Source organism: Octopus sinensis, linkage group LG6 (genome assembly GCF_006345805.1).
Source record: "Octopus sinensis linkage group LG6, ASM634580v1, whole genome shotgun sequence".
Taxonomy (NCBI): domain Eukaryota; kingdom Metazoa; phylum Mollusca; class Cephalopoda; order Octopoda; family Octopodidae; genus Octopus; species Octopus sinensis.
The window spans coordinates 84,201,432-84,224,627 of record NC_043002.1 but is presented as its reverse complement, the minus strand read 5'-3'; the positions used below and the strand labels follow the sequence as shown (position 1 = coordinate 84,224,627).

Below are 23,196 nucleotides of genomic sequence, written 5' to 3'. Positions count from 1 at the left end.
TGTATCACATATCCACGCCAGTGCAGACAACTCTCCTCCACACTTTGCTTGATGGCTTCAAAGCCTAACTATTCTCTCAACTCATCCTCTTATAACGGTAAACATTATATGTCCAGCATACATCTTATGGCATTTATCTCCAGCCTTCACAGATTTTCCATATTTGGTGTCTATGTCTCACTACCACAAGGTATCATGCTTTTTATATATGTAGTCTGTATTTCACAAGAGAGGGTCCCTTTCATGTTAGAAGCAGCTCAATGAAGTAAATAGGCATGGTTTTGTTGTAAGAAACTTGCCTCCCAACCACATAGCGCTGGGTTCAGTTCCACTGTGTGGCACCTTGGACAAGTGTCTTTTACTATAGCCTTGGGCCAACCAAAGCTTTGGAAGTGGATTTGGTAGATAGAAACTGAAAGAAACCCATCGTGTATATAGGGGTTTACCAAGGATCAGTCCTCAGCCCCCTCTTATTCATTATAGTCCTCCAGGCAACAACAGATGAATTCAAAACAGGATGCCTCTAGGAGTTCCTCTATACTGATGACCTTACTCTAATAGGTGAGTCACTGCCAGAACTAGAGACAAAGTTTAGGGTGTGGAAGCAAGGTCTAGAATTAGGGTTAACCTAGCAAAAACAAAAGTCTTAGTAAGTAGGAAGGCTGACAAGTCACAAACCCCTTCAGGTAGATGGCCCTGCTCAATCTGTAGAAATGGCGTGGATAGAAACTCCATAAGATATACCTGGTGTAAACTATGGACACATAAAAGGTGCAGCAATATCAAAGGAAGGCTAACTGGGAAAATAGTTTTTGTGTGGCAGATGCACTGAGGCATTAAACACAGGGGATATACAGAAAACAGATACCATCACATGCCAGGGGGAGAAACTAGAAGTAATAAATAACTTCCGCTACCCAGGTGCCCAAGTCTGTAGTGGGGGTGGTTGCTCTGAGAGTGTAGTGGCTAGAATAAGAATAGCCTGGGTAAAGTTCAGGGAGCTCCTACCTCTGCTGGCAACTAAGTGCCTCTCGCTCAGGATGAAAAGTAGACTGTATTATGCATGTGTGCAAACTGCTATGCCACATGGCAGTGAAACATGGGCCATGACTACTGAGGATATGTGTAGGCTTGAAAGAAATGAAGCTAGTATGATCCGCTGGATGTGTAATGTCAGTGTGCATACACGACAGAGTGTAAGCACCCTAAGAGAAATGTTCGGCATAAGAAGCATCGGATGTAATGTGCAAGAGAGATGACTGCTGGTATACACGCACATACAATGTGCTTCTTTTGGTTTCCATCTACCAAATCCACTGACAAGGCTTTGGTCGGCTCAAGGCTATAGTAGAAGGCACTTGCCCAAGGTGCCATGCAGTGGGACTGAATTCAGAACCATGTGGTTGGAAAGCAAGCTTCTTATTACACATATTTAAATATATGTGAATGCATTTATATATATATATATATATATATATATATATATATATATATATATATATATGTATACATTTATATGTATGTGTATGTGTCTGTGTGTGTATATATACATTCATACATACATATTTATATACATCAATGCATGCACATACATATACATATTTAAGAGTGTGTGTCAGTGTGTGAATATGTATTTGTGTATGCATGTTTGTTTACATTTCATACACTAAATTTGCCTGCATTCAGCATCTAACTATCAATTACTCCCACTCCATGTGTTGTTTTAGCTTTCTTCCACCCCCACCCTCAAGACAAAAAGGTGTCCATAAATTATCTTTCCAACTTCCACACTTCAGAACTTCAATTTGTAAAGGTAATTTATACCCTATCACCAAACCTATTTTCAGAAAAACAAAGTCCATAGTGAGCATAGCAGAGGTCAGATTAGTAGAAAACACACCAAAAGAACCTAACTTATTACCAATTCTATTTAGTGAACATAATGGTCAATGTACAAACAATGATGTTATAGAGAGGAAGGCCTTGAAATAGCATGCATTCTCTCCTGACGACACCAAAAACTTCCTAGCATCTGGTATGCATGACTTTCAACTTGTAGCACTTGTGTCTACAGGCTGTTTGCAAAAAAAAAAATAAAAATATAGATATATTTATATTTGCATAATGGCTTGTTTATAGTGATCAAATGTTTGTGTTACACACAAGCTCATTCTCTCCATCAAATAAACATAGCCTCTATGCATGCACAAGTGTGCCAATGTGATGGCAAAGCAACATGAAGTGAAGTGAAGTGCTTTGCTCAAGAACACAACACAGTTCCTGGTCTGAGAATCATAACCACTATCTCTTTCAATCACGAGTGCAACACTTGAGCCACTGTGTGTGTGTGCACATGAATGTGTATGTGTGTATTTATACATGCACACACACATTTTGTGTAATCATAAATGCTTATGTCCCTTGCTATAAATACTTATTTTTATATATGCATAACATGGAAGTGTGTGTGTGTGTATATATATATATATATATATATACATACATATAATTATTAGCTCTCTTTACTCTTTTTACTCTTTTACTTGTTTCAGTCTTTTGACTGTGGCCATGCTGGAGCACCGCCTTTAGTCAAGCAAATCAACCCCAGGACTTATTCTTTGTAAGCCTAGTACTTATTCTATCGGTCTCTTTTGCCGAACCGCTAAGTCACGGGGATGTAAACACACCAGCATCAGTTGTCAAGCGATGTTGGGGGGGACAAACAGATGCACAAACATATACACACACACACATATATATACGACGGGTTTCTTTCAGTTTCTATCAACCAAATCCACTCACAAGGCTTTGGTCGGCCCGAGGCTATAGCAGAAGACACTTGCCCAAGGTGCCACACAGCGGGAATGAACCTGGAACCATGTGGTTGGTAAGCAAGCTACTTACCGCACAGCCACTTCTGTGCCTAATAATAAATAATGCATTTATGATCCCACCAAACATAAAGCATAGCTTTTATGGCATGGCAATTCACCCTTGATTGTTGTTTTGGGGGATCCTTACGCAAACTTCAGGATCTTTTTCACAATACGTTTTCATACACCATTTTTCTTCTCCAGTCACAAGTTGTTTCAAAAAAGGCATGCTTTCATTCCATTTCAAAAGTATATCACAAACAGAATACCAACTCAAGCAATATTTTTCTGAGAGTTTGTTAAGGAACCATATGTTATAGCAAAAAAACATATCCTAGCTTCACTAGGTGTTCATGAGCTGTACTTCTACAAACTTCCAACTCCTCAGCAAGTTCCCTAGTCATTATATTTGAGTTTTCTTCAATTTTTGCTTTCAAAACATCTGCATCCAATTTTGAAGGTCTTCCACAGCAACTGTCATCTTCCAAACTAAAGTCACCGGCTTAAAATTTTGGAAACCATCTTTGAACAATTGATTCACCTACAGTATCATCACCATAAACTTCGCAAATGTTTTTGCCAGTCTTTGTAGCATTTTCTACTTTTTTTTAAAAAAAGAAGACATTACAACACAAATATGAAATTTTTGGCTATCCGTTTCAAATGTCAATAAAAGGTAACTGGAATGAAAGATAAATTTATTTTTAGTCAGGAATAAAGAAGGGATGCACTACCACTTGAAGTAACGCCAAAGTTTTAACTGTGTTATGTTTTAGGTGTGGTCAATGAAGCATTAAAAGATTTACCTTCAAAATGCTCAGATCTTTCTGGACAACCTAATATCTCTTTTACTCTTTTACTTGTTTCAGTCATGTGACTGTGGCCATGCTTGAGCACCGCCTTAAGCTGAGCAAATCGACCCCAGGACTTATCCTTTGTATCGGTCTCTTTTACCAAACAGCTAAGTTACGGGGACATAAACACACCAGCATCAGTTGTCAAATGATGTTGGGGGGTGGGACAAACTCAGATACACAAACATATACACACACAAACATATATATATATATATATCATCATCATCGTTTAGCGTCCGCTTTCCATGCTAGCATGGGTTGGACGGGTCAACTGGGGTCTGTGAAGCTGGAAGGCTTCGTCAGGCCCAGTCAGATCTGGCAGTGTTTCTACGGCTGGATGCCCTTCCTAACGCCAACCACTCCGCGAGTGTAGTGGGTGTTTTTTACGTGCCACCTGCACAGGTGCCAGACAGAGCTGGCGAACGGCCACGAACGGATGGTGCTTTTACGTGTCACCGGCACAGGGCCAGGCGATGCTGGCAACGGACACAAACGGATGGTGCTTTTACGTGCCACCGACACGGGGCCAGACAGAGCTGGCAACCGACCACGAACGGACGGTGCTTTTACGTGTCACCGGCACGGGGGCCAGCCAAGGCTGGCAACGGACGCAAACGGATGGTGCTTATACGTGCCACCGACACGGTTGCCAGACAGAGCTGGCAAACGGCCACGGGCGGACGGTGCTTTTACGTGTCACCGGCACGGGGACCAGCCGAGGCTGGCAACGGACACGGACGGATGGTGCTTTTACGTGCCACCAACACGGGGCCAGACAGAGCTGGCAAACGGCCACGAATGGACGGTGCTTTTACGTGTCACCGGCACGGGGCCAGGCGAGGCTGGCAACGAACACGAACGGATGGTGCTTTTATGTGCCACCGACACGGGGCCAGGCAGAGCTGGCAAACGGCCATGAGCGAATGGTGCTTTTATGTATCACCGGCACGGGTGCCAGACGAGGCTGACAGCGGACACGAACGGATGGGTCACTTAACCCCTGCTTTCTGATATATGATTTGATTTTGATTGTTCTCACTGGTCTTGCCGGGTCTTCTCACGCACAGCATACTTCCATAGGTCTCGGTCTCTGGTCATTTCCTTGGTGAGACCTAGAGTTCGAAGGTCGTGCTTCACCACCTCGACCCAGGTTTTCCTGGGTCTACCTCTTCCACAGGTCCCCTCAACTGCCAGGGTGTGGCACTTTTTCACACACCTATCTTCGTCCATTCTCACCACATGACCATACCAGCGCAATCGTCTCTCTTGCACACAACATCTGATTCCTCTTAGGTCCAACTTTTCTCTCAAGGTACTTACACTCTGTCGACTATGAACACTGACATTACACATCCAACGGAGCATACTAGCTTCATTTCTCGCGAGCTTACGCATGTCCTCAGCAGTCACGGCCCATGTTTCACTGCCATGTAGCATGGCTGTTCGTACACATGAATCATACAGTCTGCCTTTTACTCTGAGCGAGAGGCCTTTAGTCACCAACAGAGGTAAGAGCTCCCTAAACTTTGCCCAGGCTATTCTTACTCTAGCCGTTACATTTTCAGCACACCCACCCCCACTACTGACTTGGTCACCAAGATAACGGAAGCTATCAACTACTTCTAGTTTTTCCCCCTGGAAAGTGACGGAAGTTGTTTTCTGCAGATTTTCAGAGGTTAATGCTCCCGAGCATCTGCCACATACAAAAACCATCTTCCTAGTTAGCCTTCCTATGACATTGCTGCACCTCTTATGTGTCCATAGCTTACACTTGGTGCATCTTATAGAGTTTCTACCTACACCTTTTCTACAGATCGAGCAGGGCCATCTACCTGAAGGCGTTTGTGATTTGTCTACCTTCCTACTTATTAGGACTTTGGTTTTAGCTAGGTTGACTCTAAGGCCCTTCGATTCTAAACCATGCTTCCACACCTGAAACTTCTTCTCCAGTTCTGATAATGACTCAGCAATTAGAGCAAGGTCATCAGCATAGAGGAGCTCCCAGGGGCATCCTGTCTTGAATTCCTCCGTTATTGCCTGGAGGACTATGATAAATAGGAGGGGGCTGAGGACTGAGCCTTGGTGGACCCCTACCTCTACCCGGAATTCTTCACTGTACTCATTTCCAACCCTCACCTTACTAGCAGCGTCCCTGTACATGGCTTGCACAGCTCTCACTAACCATTCTTCTATTCCTAGTTTCCTCAGTGACCACCATATGAGGAATCGGGGGACCCTGTCGAAGGCTTTCTCCATGTCAACAAAAGCCAGGTACAGGGCCTTATCTTTGGCTAGGTATTTCTCCTGCAGCTGCCTTACCAGGAATATAGCATCAGTGGTACTTTTCCCTGGCACGAAACCAAACTGCATCTCATCTAAACTAACTCTCTCTCTAATTAGTTGGCTTATGACCCTCTCTGTAACCTTCATCACCTGATCCAACAGCTTGATACCTCTGTAATTATTTGTATCTAGGGCATCACCTTTACCTTTGTAGCAGTTGACTATTATGCTGCTACACCAGTCATTGGGTATGACTCCTTCATGTATCACGTGATTAACTATACAGGTGACTAGGCTATAGCCGACACTACCAGATATTTTGAGCATCTCTGCAGTGATACCTGATGGGCCTGGGGCTTTCCCTGTCTTCATGCTTCTAATTGCCTTAACTACTAAGGAACTATCAACCCTGATAGCTGGTCCCTCTGTTGGGTCAACGTTCGGCAGACTCTCTTTATCCCATTCATTTTCTTTATTCAGCAACCTTTCATAGTGGCGTCTCCAAGCCTCTCTCTTTGCATCCTCGTTTAGCGCAAGTGAACCATCTTCCATGCGAACACACTTCTCTCCAACCACATCACAATTCTCTCTCACACACTGTCTTGCAACGCGAAACACCTCCAGTCTTTGGTCCTCACGGCGCAGAACATTGGCAAATTTTTTCTTATCTGCTTCCCCTCTGGCTAGATAGACCTGTCTCCTAGCTTCCCTTTTAGCAGTCTGATACAATTCCCTGCTACCACCATTCTTCCAGTGCTTCCAAGTCTGTCTCTTTTCTCTAATAGCCCTGTCTACGACACTGTTCCACCACCACGTTACCTTGGGACGAGAGGGGACTTTGCACCAGCCACAGATCTGGTCAGTGGCTCTCAGCAGGTTGTCCCTTAGAAACGTCCAGTTGTCCTCTACCCCATGTGATACACCATCCCCTTCTACTTCGTCAAAGGCTTCAAGTAACATGTCTCTAAATCTCTGTCCATTCACAGGATCCTTAAGCTTCCAGATCCTTCTTCTCCATGTTGGTCTTCTGGTTGTCCTCCTACTCCTGATCCTAAAGTCACTAACTACCAGTCTATGTTGTGGGGTGCATTCTTCGCCTGGGAAGGTTTTGGCATTTATAAGTAGCCATCTCTCCCTTTGCCTGGCAAGGATGTAGTCAATTTGGCTGGTATGTTGGCCCAATCGGTAGGTGACTAGGTGGCTGGTAGGTTTCCTACGAGGTAGTCTGCAGTAGAGTGTCATAGAATCGGTCTTTCTGTCCATCAGGTAGCCCCGACTGAGGAGCATAGGCTGATATAATGGTTGCTAAACTATGATGAAGCGCTAATCTAATCTTAAGTATTCTGTCGCATACTCTGATTACCTCAATTACTTTATCTACCCATTTCTCAGCGATAAGTATACCCACGCCTCCAACCCCGTCAGTGTATATATATATATATATACATATACACGACGGGCTTCTTTCAGTTTCCGTCTAACAAATCCACTCACAAGGCTTTGGTCAACCCGAGGCTATAGTAGAAGATACTTGCTCAAGCTGCCACACAGTGGGACTGAACCTGGAACCATGTGGTTGGTAAGCAAGCTACTTACCACACAGCCACTCCTACACCTACAATATATATATATATATATATATATAAATTTTTTACTCCAACCAGCATCTACACAAGGAGTGTACGTTGAGTACACTTGGTTGATCATGTTTATCACATTAGCATTGCTTCTATTTCATATTTGGGTTACACACACACCACACACACACACATATATATAAAATCAGTTTCCAACTTCTTGATGACCTTGTTACCCAATCTCCCTATATTTAAGACATGTGACACTCAGAAGCTACTGTGTACAACACAACAGTCAATCAGCTTGAGAAATACGGACCTATCTGACCGTGTTTCTTAATCTCTATGGGAATGTCATGAAATAATAATAATAATAATAATAAATGCCCTGATGCAGTACCAGGCAGTGGCTCTCATGGCTTCTGATCTTAACTGATTGGAAGTGTTATCATGTACATTGTTTTGTCTTGGTATAAAAGATGGGCTACAGCAAATATTCTGCTCAATACCACAGATTTGCTTGTCAGTTGCTTGACCTTAATCAGTTGAGCATGTCCCTTAGTGGCTGACGATATGTGCATCTCTGATCACGAGCAGAAGTAGTAGGGGAGCATCATAGCCATGTGTTGAGAGGGATTCTTTGGGGTTTGAATAATTCACCTCTGGAAACATGGGTGGTTCTTTCAACATCCTTAAACAACCCTTATTCAGGGACCTTTTGAGTGGGATGGGCTACTCAACCTGAAGAAAATTCTAACTGAGGCCCACCTGCAAGGTCATGTGCTGTTTATCTTGATATGAGATCACCATGTCGTGCACATATGGTTGTGATGCATGTGCCTGGTGTACTCTTATCAGACGGGTAGTCATGATGGGTATATTGGGCTTTGTATATTTTACCCCAGTGTCACTTTGATGGCATGAACTGCTCTCTCACTCAATGATAATAATAATAATAATCCTTTCCGCTGTAGGCACAAGGCCTGAAATTTGGGGAAAGGGAGCTAGTCGATTACATTGACCCCAGTGCGTAACTGGCACTTAATTTATCGAACCCAAAAGCATGAAAGGTAAAGTCAGCTTCAGGAGAATTTGAATTCAGAACGTAAAGACGGACGAAATACCTATTTCTTTACTACCCACAATGGGCTAAACACAGAGAGGACAAACAAGGACTGACAAACGGATTAAGTCGATTATATCGACCCCAGTGTGTGACTGGTACTTATTTAATCGAAAGGCAAAGTCGACCTCGGCGGAATTTGAACTCAGAACGTAAACAGCATACGAAACACGGTTACGCATTTCGCCCGGCGTGCTAACGGTTCTGCCAGCTCGCCGCCTAATAATAATAATATTTCTTTCTACTAAAGGCACGAGGCCTGAAATTTAGGAAGGCGACTAGTTGATTACATCGACCTCCAGTTGAAGACTGGTACTTAATTTATCGACCACGAAAGGATGAAAGTCAAAATCGACATCGGCGGCGGAGGAAGTGAAGAAGAACCACAACAACAACAAAAGATAAATAAATAAATAACCTTAAGGCAAGTAACTCTGAAATTTCAAAAGGAGGTAACTCTTACAATTATATTCAGACATTTTTCAACCAGATCGAAAAGATCCTGGATTACGGTCGCTCAAAATGGTTGCATTAGGGACAAATGGATTAATTGATACAGTTGTTTTATATATATATATTAGTTTATTATTGATTAATTTTGGAGCAGAAAATATTGTCAACTTGGACAGTGTGCTATTCAAGATTATAACTCTTTTACTGGTTTCAGTCATTTGACTGCGACCATGCTGGAGCACTGCCTTTATAGTCGACCAAATCGACCCCAGAGCTTATTCTTTGTAAGCCTAGTACTTATTCTATCGGTCTCTTTTGCCGAACCGCTAAGTTACGGGGACGTAAACACACCAGCATTGGTTGTCAAGCGATGTTGGGGGGGGACAAACACAGACATACAAACATACACACACACACACACACACACACATATATATATATATATACATATATACGACGGGCTTCTTTCAGTTTCCGTCTACTAAATCCACTCACAAGGCTTTGGTTGGCCCAACGCTATAATATATTTCTTTACTACCCACAAGGGGCTAAACACAGAGGGGACAAACAAGGACAGACAAACGGGTTATGTCGATTACATCGACCCCAGTGCGTAACCGGTACTTAATTTATCGACCCCGAAAGGATGAAAGGTAAAGTCGACCTCGGCGGAATTTGAACCCAGAACGTAACGGCAGACGAAATACGGCTACGCATTTCGCCTGGTGTGCTAACGTTTCTGCCAGCTCGCCGCCCAACGCTATAATAGAAGACACTTGCCCAAGGTGCCACGCATGGGAATGAACCCGGAACCATGTAGTTGGTAAGCAAGCTACTTACCGCACAGCCACTCCTTACTTTAAAAAATTATCTATTCAAACACTGACGGCCAACAAGGATATTCCATCTGTTCCCAATAGCAAGAGACATTCAAATATTAGTAGTTTCAATTAAACTTTTGTTACCATGTTCTTATTGAAATATACTGCCAATGGTTCAATCTATTTTTATTGAAAAATTTAGTGAAAATAACTATCATTATGCATTTGAATTTGGTGGTAAATACTTCAGAGTTAAAATTTTGAAAAAGAATTTAATTTCTGTTAATGAGTAAAAAGTTGTGGTTTTTTTTTTTTTGGGGTTTTTTTCACTTTGTCCTGTACAGTAAAATCAATGTAAATACATTTATTTCAGTGTCAGAGCTTTCATCATTAATTTGTTCAATAAATTCTACACTTTTCGACAATAAACTTTTTGTTTCTGCAATTTACGTTTTCATTTTTCTCAAATGTAGGACATTTCCCTTTTAACAATGCATATTCATAACCACAGCTTGTACAGTTAGGAAACATAATTTTGGCCAGCTGGTAAGTATCGACAACTCCTATATCTACTTCATGGAAAATATTGATTCTTTTAAAACTCAATATCATTTCTTTTTATTACTGTTGTTATACATACATCAAATGACGTATTTCCCAACTGCAGCTGTTCCAACATTCTTGATTCATGCGATATATATATGTTGCACACCTTTAACAAGATTTATTGGCATTCCTCTTCAATACTTCGATAACCCTGGCCAATTGTATCTAACTCACAATATCTCCACTCATCACAAAACCTCATAAATTGACAATGAACTCAAAAATATTTCTGACAAAGATTCATATAAAAACTTAGTTCCTTCTGCAACAACCAACTTCTTTTTAAGTCCCACAGGACTCATTGCCATCTCTTGTATTTTGCTTAAACAGATGCCCTCCAGTTGGTTTGGATTAGGCTTTTTGTATAGCTTCAATACCTGTCTTAATAAATAAAAACATATAATCTCCTTCAGACCTGTGTCCAGCATTATCTTTCAATGTTTTTCATTCTTGTAATGATTCTTTATATTCAGAAGTCTCAATGAATTGTAGATCAAAGCTATTATAAAACTAATGGCCACCTTAAACATGTCTAATCACATACAAACATACAAAAAGCTTGTACTAATAGTTACATTAATGACATATTTACACCATACAATATTCATTGTATTTTGCACCTTGCTGTAGCACTAACATCCTCACATCAGATAAATATATTGAAAAATGTAATGGTATTTATTGAGGAAATGTAAATGTTAAAGATGTGGCTGTGTTACTGTCTCCTTACCATGGCATTACATGACAGTAGTAGGTGAGTGTCACTGTCATACAAGCAGTGTCCTTTGTTTCTAATATTCTGTGAAAATATGTCTGATCGTAGGGACATATTACCTTGCTTGTAAACAGGTGAGGGTTGGAAACAGGAAGAGCATCCAGCCATAGAAAATCCACCTCTGCAAATTCTGTCCAATCCATGCAAGTGTGGAAAAGTGAATGTTATGATGATGATGATGAAAGTAAGGATTAAAACTGTCAATTGATCTTTGTAGAACTTTAAAAAAAATTATATCATCATCATCGTTTAACATCCATCATCATCATCATCATTGTTCGACTGTGGTCGAGACAATGGAATTTACCATGCTACGCCAGACTTCACGGTCCATCATGGCATTACAGAGGTCCTGTTGCTGGATGCCCACATCCCTGGAGATTACATCAGGGTAGGAGAGTGTGCGCCCTCTGGTATTGCGAGTAGATGGCCTCCAGAGGAGAAGAGTAGAAATTACTTCTTTTTCAGCTCTACAACAATGTCCAGCAAACTGGACTCTCCTACCTTTCACATCCGCTTTCCATGCTAGCTTGGGTTGGAAGATTTTGACTGAGGGCTGGCGAACCAGATGGCTGCACCAGACTCCAATCTTGATCTGGCAGAGTTTCTACAGCTGGATGCCCTTCCTAACGCCAACCACTTTGAGAGTGTAGTGGGTGCTTTTTATGTGCCACTGGCATGGGGGCCAGTCAGGCGGTACTGGCAATGACCTCGCTCGAATCTTTTTACACGTGCCACCGGCACAGGTGCCAATAAGGTGACATTGGTAACAATCACGCTTGAATGGTGCCCTTTTATGTGCCACGGGTATGGAAGCCAGTTGGCTGCTCTGGCAACGATCACGCTTGGATGGTGCTCTTGGCACCCTACTAGCACAGGCACAAGTGCCAGTAAGGTGACACTGGTAATGATCACACTCGAATGGTGCCTTTTATGTGCCACTGGCATGGAAATGATAGAATGTAATCAACATAAATGTATTTTTATGCAAAATTCCAATTTTTTTTTTTTACTAGGCTACACTAAAGGGCATGAGATATCATATGTGGCATTAAGGTATGTTCCCCAAGTTACTACATAAAAAGGTGAGGATTTTATATAAACCAGGTATTCTGAGCCAGTAATGAGCCTAAGTAACAGAGTGAAGTAAATCAAGAAAAATGATATTGTTCCATAATAATGATAAAAGTTCAATTGTGAATACAGGCAGTGGAAATGAGGATCACTGGGTATTGTTACTCAACAGGATGCATAGTCTGGGAATCAGGGAGTCTCTCTACTTTTTAACATTGAGAGGTCACAATTCCAGTACTAAGGACATGTGGTTAGAATGCTGCAGAAAAGGGTCACAAGACAGATTCAAGTCAAGCCAAATAGCAGGAGACCTAGGGGTAGATAATGGGTGAAATGGTTGGATAATATCCACAGTTTCAGTTGGTTATGTTTGGCAATCCAGCAGTGAAGTTTAATGGTTGTTGCTTCTGATAGGACCGTATGGAAGAGGTGCCTGAGGACTCAAGCCCCATGACTCTCTCAGGAATAGAGGCAGCAAAAATAGATGGATGGATAAACATAACTTAAACAATGTTGAACACACATATACAAAGTATGTGATTTGTCAATACATGGGCAGGCTGTGATTTATAGGCACAAGAGAAAACTTTCTTGTCAATACGCCTGGTGCAAAAACACCTAGAAGTCATAAACCAGAAGTATTGATGAGAAAACTTTCTCTCATGCCTATGAATCACAACCTGCCCATGAACTGGCAAAACACATACCTTGTATATGTGTGCATTCATCATCATCATCATCGTTTAATATCCGATTTCCATGCTAGCATGGGTTGGACGATTTGACTGAGGACTGGCGAACCAGATGGCTGCACCAGACTCCAATCTTGATCTGGCAGAGTTTCTACAGCTGGATGCCCTTCCTAATGCCAACCACTCCGAGAGTTCCTCAGGCTGCTTCTCATTCATATTCGAATAACTGTTTCTAATTTATGCATACAGCCAGTAATTTTGAAGGAAGGGTGGGAGGGGGTTAGTCAATACCACTGACCCTTGTACTTAACAAGTACTTTATTTTATTTGTCCTGGAGAGATGAACAACAAAGTTAACCTTGGCAGGATTTGAAAATCAAAGTGTAAAGAGTTGGAAGAGATACCACAAGGCATTTTTTGAAACAGTTTTTTGTGATTCTGTACATCCTAAAAAAAATATCATTGCAATTGCAAATAAATTCAAGATTAAAAGTTTCTATGGAAGAAACAGACACTAAAAAAAAAAAAGACAAGAAAAGCAGCTTACTTTCAAGTTAGATGGATCTTGTGGGCCGCCATAAGCAATATTCAGTTGGTAAAACCCAAAAATACAAGTTGCCCCAAAAACAGTACCAAATGTGACTCTTTTAATAAGGCTTCTTTGGGGTCGTTTCGTTGAGCCTTGAACAAAGAATAAAAACGAATTGTTATTGTTTACCTGATAATATTTATTCTTGATAATACTTTTACTTTATTTTTTCCCCAAAATGTTAGTCTCTAAAACCCCCCTTGTCTCTATATGTTTTACCTCTTTCCTTAGATTACAAGTCATGACCTCATTTCAAATCTTCAGATGACTCATTTCTAGCTTAGCTACAACCAACCACCAGCGTATTTCTCTTAGATTATCCTCTGTGTAGTTAAGAAGCTTACTTCCAAGCATCTTGGATTTAGTCCCACAGTGCAGTGCTTTGAACAAGTGTCTTCTACTATAGACCCAGGCCAATCAAACCTTGTGAATGGATTTGGTAGACAGAAACTAAAAGAAGCCTGTCATACATACACACACACATATACAAGGGGCTACTGAAAATTTCTTGGCTTTAGGTAAAAGAAAAGAGGATCAGTTAATTACGATTTTATTCAACATATTCCCCTCTCATATTCACATACTCATTGCAGGGGTCCTTCAGTTTTTCTATGCCCTGTAAAAGAACTCAGAAGGTTGGGCCTCCAGCCAGGCCTTTTCTGATATCCTGAAAGTCAGGAACTTTTCAGCACCTCTCATAGTAGAAAACACTTGCCCAAGTTGCCATGCAGTGAGACTGAACCCAAAACCACATGGCTGGGATGCAAGCTTCTTAACCAAACAGCCAAACTCACATTTGAAACATTACATATTAACTGTAGTAACAAACAAGAAACTTAGTGGGTTTTACTTACTTACTTGTACTTGTAGCGACATTCACCCTGGGCGCATTGAGTCCGCTTCTTCTACCACCCTCGAGGCATCTCGAACCATGGCAGCCCACGCACGACAGTCCTGCACCAGTTCACTGGAGATAGCAAACCAGTCACGGTTCCATCGGTGCAGGCTGACCACCAGCAGACCCGTGAGGTCCTCCTTGATCGTCGTAACCCAGGTCTTCAGCTGCCCGCCCATGCGTTTCCGCCAGTTGGGAAGTGGAGTTGGGAGAAGGACATCACAGCTCAGTTCACCCACCAGACGCCTACATGCATGGCCAAACCACCACAAGCGCCGTTGCAGGACAGATGGAAGTGTCCACAGAGACAGGTGAAGTCAGAGATTGGCGGTGGGAACTCGATCCACCCGACGGCAGCGAAGAATGCACTGGAGGAAGTCATTGTCGAAGACTTCCAGCCTTCATTGATCGACCACCTGCATAGGCCACGTTTCACAGACATAGAGAAGTACTGTATGAACGATGGCCTGATATATTCGCCCTTTGGTCACCGATGAGATCTCCCTTCGGTCCCACAGACACCGCTTTAGGCGTTCAAAGGCAGATCGAGCAGCATTGATGCAATGATCGACCTCAGCTGCACCCTGACCATTTGGGATCACTGTTGAGCCCAAGTAGATGAAAGACTCCACATTCTCCAGGTCCTCGCCCGCGAGAGATATTGGGTTTTACACAAATAGATGTCAAACTATAACACAGATATTTTAGTGCCATTCAAATGAAGACCAAAAACATTCTAGCACATATCATTTACATATATTTCCACCATGTTCTCTACCATTCTCTGAATATATAATTACAAGAAACAGATGCAAATAACATCTTTTTTTTTAAAAAAAGCACTAAGTTCTACTTACTTGTTGACTGAAGCCTACATGTCTGAGTCAGTTTGGTGAAGAGTCTGACGGTCAACAGAGGAGAACGGTAGGTTTTAGCTACTAAATATCGCAGAGACATCATTGCTTGGTTTTAGTTTTCTGAAAAAAAAAACAAAATTATAGATAAGTAAAGAAATATAATTGGCAGTCAACTGAATTGACAGAATGTCAAACACCTGCCTTTTGATAACTGTTCTGGTTCTTTGAATTCTGAGCACAAATAACTTTGCATTTCATCCTTCATGATGCCAATGTATAAAGCACCAGTCAAATACTGAAGTCAATTCTTCTCCCACCCTCTCTCTCTCTCTCAGAATCAGCAACACAGTGCAGAGGGGGTTGTGGAGGAATACTCATAGTATTCTCTTTCTCCAAGAAACTGAGGTGTGTTCAGCTAGGAGTTGCCTTCCTCTTCTACAAAACCATCCAAAATGCTACATAAACTATCCAAAGAAACCAAGGAATATGGCATGCATGGACAGACTAGTGTGCTCTATGACACAAAATGGTTAAAACAAGAAAAAAAAAAAAGAAAAGAAAATTAGTTTTCCTCCATCATTTAGGAACTTAAAACTAACAGAAATCCTCTCATAAGTCAGTTAGTCTGATTAGCTCTTGTGAGCATATTTCTAATGAAAGACATTACCTATGTAGTTCAAGTAATTTTTGAAAAAAAGTCAAGAATTTGGAGAGATTCCTTAAAATAACTACTTTTGCATTATTAAGCAGAAGTTTGAATTCAAATATGAACACTTTCAACCAAGAAGTTTTGTAATTGTAATCAAAGGCAGCATGAAGCAGATTTGTAAGAAAGGGGTTAAAAAATATTATATTCTATGTGCTCTAGTTCTATTGAGACCGTATTCAATGTTAGTTGTAGATAGTCTTACAATCTGTACTGGGAAAATTCCTAAGATGCAAGCCTATGTAATTTCCTTTTTTCCTTTGTTAAGGAAGACCAAGCTGAGTAGTTAAGAAGCATACTTTGCAACCACATGGTTTCAGGTTTGGCCCCTCTGTGCAGCACCTCAGGCAGGTGTCTTCTACTGTGCCCTGGGTCAACCAATATCTTGTGCGCAAATTTGATAGAAGGAAACTGTGCAGAAGCCTGTTGTGTATGTGTGTGTGTCTTTATGCTTATCCCCTCACAACTTGATAACTGGTGTTGGTTTGTTTACGTCTCCAGAACTTAGTGGTTCAGCAAAAGAGACTGACAGAAAGAGTACCAAACTTAAAAATAAGTGCTGGGGTCAATTTGTTTGACTAAACCCTTCAAGGTGGTACCCCAGCATGGCTGCAGTCCAATTACTGAAACAAGTAAAAGATAAAAAGATAAAGTTGTCCATGCATACAATACCTCCTCTTTATGCCACCAATGTTGTCAAAGAGAAAGGTAAGGAACTGATCCTGCTTGATAGAAGTCTCATCGCAGGTATTGCATTGCCATCAGGATACAGAGAATTGGAGCAGATACCACAAGGAATGTCATCCAACACTAACAACGTCCCCAAAGTCTATCTCCTCCTCACCGTGGTGGGGACGCTGGCAACGGGTAGTGTCAGAGCTATGCCGTCGGGAACTTCGGTTCCTTGTAGGGCCACCCAAGGCAGATTGGTCTGACACCGAGTGGTATTAGGGCCACAACCCGGCAGACGGGGCTCTGGTAAAAATCCTCGGAGTGTCTGCTTCAGCAACCGGCGGCTCCTCAGTCGTTCTGTCCCTGCGTCTGCGGACAATCTGCGGCAAACAGGATGTCTCCATATACAGGATTGTTGGGGACCACTTGTGAAATCCACGTATTCCCACGAAACTTTTTCCATGAGTAGAAGCCGACTCAACCCGCCCAGGGTGAATGTCGCCACAAGTACAAGTAAGTAAGTACTAACAACCTTGCTCATCCACTACTCTAGACTAGCACCTGTTTTTCCATCCATCCCCCAAAATAATTAAAGGTGTACACAACAGAGAAATTTCCAATTTATGCTGGTTGCATTTTTCATTTATTAAGGTTTTTTATGATGTTAACCCTTTAACATTTAGATTATTCTTCAAATGTAATGCTTATTTATTCACATTGTTTTGAATTAGTCATGTAACATCACTTAGCTTAAAGATTTCAATGATATGATTGTTTATTTTTGCAATGACATTAAAAGGTAGGTGTGAGAGGCCAAATCTACCCAGTTTGAGCATAAAACAGGTAGAATATTTGGGCCAGGTACAGCTGGTTTAACCCTTTCGTTAATGTATTTATTTTGAGATGCTCTGTGTTTCTTTCAATTATTTTATATATAACAAAGAATTTAGTAAAATAACTTAGTCATCTTTCAGCTGGTGTTAGGAACATAAATTGTGACTAAGGTTTGGTGGAAGATTTTAATTCAGATCTTTTGAAAACAAGACATTTGTACTCAGAGCCAGAGCTGGTTTTGGCCAGGTTAGTAACAAAAGGGTTAAATGCTAAAGGATCAACCAATTTACAGAATAGACTGGGTGCATTTTGTTGTGCCACTGACACTAAAGAAGTTATCTACAGTGGAACTAAAGCAACCTCTTTTACCTTGCATTAGTTCTTATTCAGAGATACTGCTCTCTTAGATGGGTTACCTGCAACGCAGCTTATATAGTTGACATCTCTCCCGTTAATTGTTTTGCTTTTGAAACACACACGAGTGTATATATATCTTTCTTTGGCATTGAACCGTGAAGTACATATAAAGCTATAAATAACAGCAAGTAAATGTTAGGTTGAAAATCCTTTTTGGACAGAAAAAAAATCAAAAGGTTGCCTTTGACATTTTCATGCTTCATGGCAGTGAAATAGGGACCTTGACTGCTGAAGACATGCGTAGGTTCAAAAGAAATGAAGCTAGCATGATCCACTGGATGTGTAATGTCAGTGTGCACACACGACAGAGTGTAAGTGCCCTGAGAGAAATGTTGGACATAAGAAGCATTGGATGTGGCATGCAAGAGAGACGTTTGCGTTAGTATGGTCATGTACTACGAATGGATGAGGAAGTGTGAAGAAGTGCCACTCCCAAACAGTGGAAGGAATCCGGGGTAGAGGTAGACCCAGAAAGACATGGGATTAGATGGTGAAGCATGACCTTTGAACATTGAGCCTCACAGAGGTAATGAAGAAAGACAGAGACCTCTGGAGATATGCTGTGACTGAGAAGACCTGACAAATAAAGTGAGATCACAGCTGTAACCTACACCAGTGTCACATAACCACCCAACTCAAAAGGTACCCTTGGATCGTGGGGTGACATGCTGTGCTTGAGGATACCTATTGAGTCAAGTACATCAACATCAAAATGAAATGAAATCACAATCAAATGGAAATTGCAGTTGTGGTCCCCGTACCAGTGGCACATAAAAAGCACCATCCGCACACGGTCAATGCCAGCCCCTTCGCCCCAACTAGCTTCTGTGCCGGTGGCACATTAAAAGCACCATCCAAATGTGGCCGATGCCAGCACTGCCTTGACTGGCTCCTGTGCTGGTGGCACGTAAAAAGCACCATCCGATCGTGGTCAATGCCAGCCCCCTCTGGCCCTTGTGCCAGTGGTACATAAAAAGCACCCACTACACTCTTGGAGTGGTTGGTGTTAGGAAGGGCATCCAGCTGTAGAAACATTGCCAGATCAGACTGGTGCCTGGTGCAGTCTCCTGGCTTTCTCGACCCCAGTCGAACCATCCAACCCATGCCAGCATGGAAAACGGACGTTAAACGATGATGATGATACTATGATTATTATTATTACATGCTATTATTATTACTTTTATATGTATTTCAAGATCCAGTCCAAGAAAAGCAGAACAGAATTATTTGACATTCTTTCAAAAGTCTAAAATATATATATATATATACAGTGTCAGATTTGCCATTGTGCTTGGGTGAGCTGGCCACATAAGGGGCCTCATAATGGAGACCCATAACTTAACAAGAACAGGGCCTCATTTGTCCTAAATCCAGCACTGTAGATATATATATATATTAATATTTCTAAGTCTCTCTAAAGGAGACTATGGCAGCAGTACTGGATATTAATAGTTATCGCCAAGCTAATATGGCAGTCCAGAAATATAGGACAAATGCTGCCGCTGATTTGTGTCACATAGCTAGCTAGAGGTGATGGCCTCTTGGAGCTAATCAACGGCAGCATTTGTCCTATATTTCTGGACTGCCATATTAGCTTGGTCATAACTATTAATATATATACATGCCAGCATGGAAAACGGACATTAAATGATGACAATGGTTTTGTAGTTATAAGATTATAAAACATGTGAACATTAATTAAAGAGTCAGATGTTATTAATTTTATTGTCAGTGACTTTGAAATTTTGCCAGTAGCTGGTGTCATCTGATGAAGGAGCAAAAACTCATGAAATATGGCATTCACTCTCATTACCCATTTTTCATCTTTGATCTCAGTGTTGTTTACATCAGGTGTCTTGGATACAAAATGTCACAGCTGTAGAAGCCAAGCCAAATCAGACTGCAGCCTGGTGTAGCTCCCCAGCTTGCTAGATCTGGTCAATCTGTCCAACCCAAGCCAGTATGGAAAACGGACATTAAAGGATGATGATGATGCTGATGACAGTGATATCTTTTTCTGAGGACATTTGGTCAACGTTCCAGTTTTCATGCAATTGTAAAGTGAAATACTTCGTTTTCTCTCTCTCTCTCTCTCTCTTGCGACTGTGTTTATATAAATGTACTATAACGCTATTATTGAAATGTCAATGCTAAATTGCCCTTTATTCAACTTCTCTCTCCTTAAATAAACATAGTTACCATACAACACCTAATGAGCAACATTCCATTTTGGGAACATAAAACAGCATTCATAAAAAGCACATAAATCATATCAACACACATCCATGAGAATGTTTAATGTACATTCTTAAATGTTGGTATAAGTTTAACTTTTCTTAAACATTTCCCATTTGGACATTTTGTTTTGCTGTTTTTTTTTTTTTTCTCTTTTCTTTTGAACTCAAATGATTACTCAGTTTAATTCACTTTAAATTCTCATTCAGCTGTTCATCATGTCTGCTTCCTGTTTTAGTTTAATGTACATAATTGTGTGTAAAGTAACATTTTGCAAGGACACGAAAGAAAGAAAGAATGAATGAATGAATGAACGTGTATGCGACATGCGTATATCCAAATTCTTGTTGCTGTGAATTACTAAAAACTAGTTTCTACTAACAATACATGAAAAAAACATCAAGGCCAGCCATCATCATGTGAGTAAGCTTAGTTTGAGTCAGAATGAGTTTCTATAAAGTTAGCTCGACCTGGAAGAAACAGGAACCAAATTTCCATCAAATCATATTCATCTCAAGAAAAGCGAAGGGCACATAGAGTAATCCAAGATATATTACAGGAGTTGACCTGCAGCTAAACAGTAACAATACCTTAATTTAAACCCAGAAAGACGTGTTGGTGGTGTTTTCTGTTTACTGTTCAATAAATCGATTACTTTCATTGTAAAGATTCAGCACACCACACTCTACTCTTTGACATTCATCTTTAATTAATCGCTAAATAATTGATTTCTGAAGCAGACACAAAAATTCATATTTGTTACAGCAACAGAAGTGAGATGATGTTATGTTTATGCTTTCCCTCCATCCCTAGGACAATTGATATAAACGAAATGAATTGGAATGGGTCCAGAGTTCGCTGTCCTAACAGCTTCGCTTGCTTATGAAGCTGTTATACAAGTCTAGAAAGTTGACATTTTTTAAAATAAAGTTTACCGCATTTTGGTGTACGTGTGTGAAGAACAATGTAGATAAGGTAACTATACGCACTGTTGCGCATTACAAGTCCGGTTCTATTGATTTAAAACCTTATTTCCACTCCTAAATTACCGCGGGAAATTCCTTAACTACTTTGATCAATTTGTAAAACGTCAAAGATTTGTTTACAAACTGACAAAATCCAGTATAAAATACACATACACGCAACAAGCAGACTAAAGGATCGATACTGTAGGAAAAGAGCGCAACGAAACACCAAATTAACGTAAATAAAACAATACTTACATCGGTAAAGAATGACAAATATAAAAACTACTGCCGAATAGATTATATCAAGGAGATTGGTCAGACAGACTTTAAAAGAGGAACCAACTAATTTGACAGCAACGTGACAATGACACTTATCTATATAACAATCGTTTATTTATAATTAGATTATATCATATTCCAAAGTTCAAATAAAGGCATATAAAGTGTGTGTGTGTGTGAATATATATTATATGTGTGTACGTGTGTGGAAATATGCGCGAGTCTTTGACGCTTGGAAAAGGTATCAGAGCACCTCAGAGAAAATAATACTTACGTAAGGTTTTTAAATAAAAGTATATGAGAAGATTTTTATTTAAATACCTATTTCTTTATTACCCACAAGGGGCTAAAGACAGAGGGGACAAACAAGGACAGGTATTTATTTAAATACCGCCTACAATAAACAACAGTTATGTTCTTCATCCTTTCCTGCACAACAGAATAAAATACCGGTCAAATACAGGGACGACGGAATCGATTAACCCGCCCAATACTCAAAATTGCAGGACTTGTGGCAGTTTTTCAGCTTTTCCGAGTCGATAAAATAAAGTACTAGTTAAATAACAGGGTCGATATCATCGACTAACCGCCTTCGCCTAAAATCATTTGCCTGTTGACAAATTTTGAAACAATTATTATTGCCTAATAAGTATTTTCTTGAAAAAATTGTATTGTGAACGTATCTCTGTATCTAGCAGCTTTCTAATATTCTATGAGGTTAAACAAACCTCACCATTTCTGATTATATACAGATTGAACGTGTGCCGATGGGGTGATATGTTTGAGGGTTTTATTTTCTTTTTAATATATATGAGCAATATTGCTGAATAGTCACGAGGCCCTATTCTATAGAACATGGAACTGTGGCAGTTACATCTCACTCAAGGGTACCAGCGATTTAAATAAATTTGTAACTAAGAACGGAAACCGGTTTGTCCTTCGGCTCGCCGGGTAGTTATCGCATCTTCCCGGCACTCAATACGGTGGGTTTCTAGTTATATATCGCAGGCATACCAGCATCACACTATATACTATATTTAGAAAGTTGTCAGATTCTTCGTAAATTAAAATGCAGATAATAAACACACGTACCTTGTTCGTTGTTTAGAAAAAGAAAGACTGTTAGAGGTGAGTGTTAGGCAGTTCCTGTTATTTCGAATATTCACTGAAAGTTTTCCTCAGCAATTTTCAGTTGTTGATAAAGATTAATCTCATATCCTCAAAGAACTAGCGGAGACCTTGTTTACATGATGACGAGGTCACCGAGACAGCGTGGAATCTATGTAAGGGAGGCAACCACGGAAATTAAGTGGAAGCAATTCAAGCTCAAATTTCTCACTCCACGCATCTGTCTGTCTATCTGTCTTTCCTTCTTTCTTATTTTCTTTCTTTTTCTCTTCTTTCCTCACCCTCTATTTTTCTCTTTCTGTGTTTCTCTCACTCTCTATTTATCTCTGTCCCTTTCTTTCTTTCCTTCTTTCCTTAAGAAATGCCCTTGACCTTTCCACATCCGGCTAGACTGGGAAGGTTAATGCGGCGTATACCAAGCCATAACTATCTCCAGGTCAATATATCCATTAGAAAAATTGGTAGAGACGGGTGTTTGGAAC

The 23,196-nt window shown here is 40.7% G+C and overlaps 1 protein-coding gene across 2 annotated transcripts in view; it reads right to left on the bottom strand.

Moving 5' to 3' along the window:
- Positions 1 to 22,872, bottom strand: part of LOC115212912 (phosphatidylserine decarboxylase proenzyme, mitochondrial-like) — a 113,372-nt gene extending 90,500 nt beyond the window's left edge. The window contains exons 1-3 of one of the 2 annotated variants that reach the window (XM_029781731.2): positions 22,679 to 22,872; positions 15,476 to 15,595; positions 13,682 to 13,815 (exon numbers count right to left, since the gene is read on the bottom strand). In XM_029781731.2, the coding sequence (XP_029637591.1) occupies positions 13,682 to 13,815; positions 15,476 to 15,578 (237 nt within the window). In that variant the 5' untranslated portion in view covers positions 15,579 to 15,595; positions 22,679 to 22,872. Of the gene's footprint in view, positions 1 to 13,681; positions 13,816 to 15,475; positions 15,596 to 21,562; positions 21,678 to 22,678 lie in introns of those variants that run through there. The other variant, XM_029781732.2, reaches the window with a different exon arrangement.
- Positions 22,873 to 23,196: the final 324 nt, after the last annotated feature.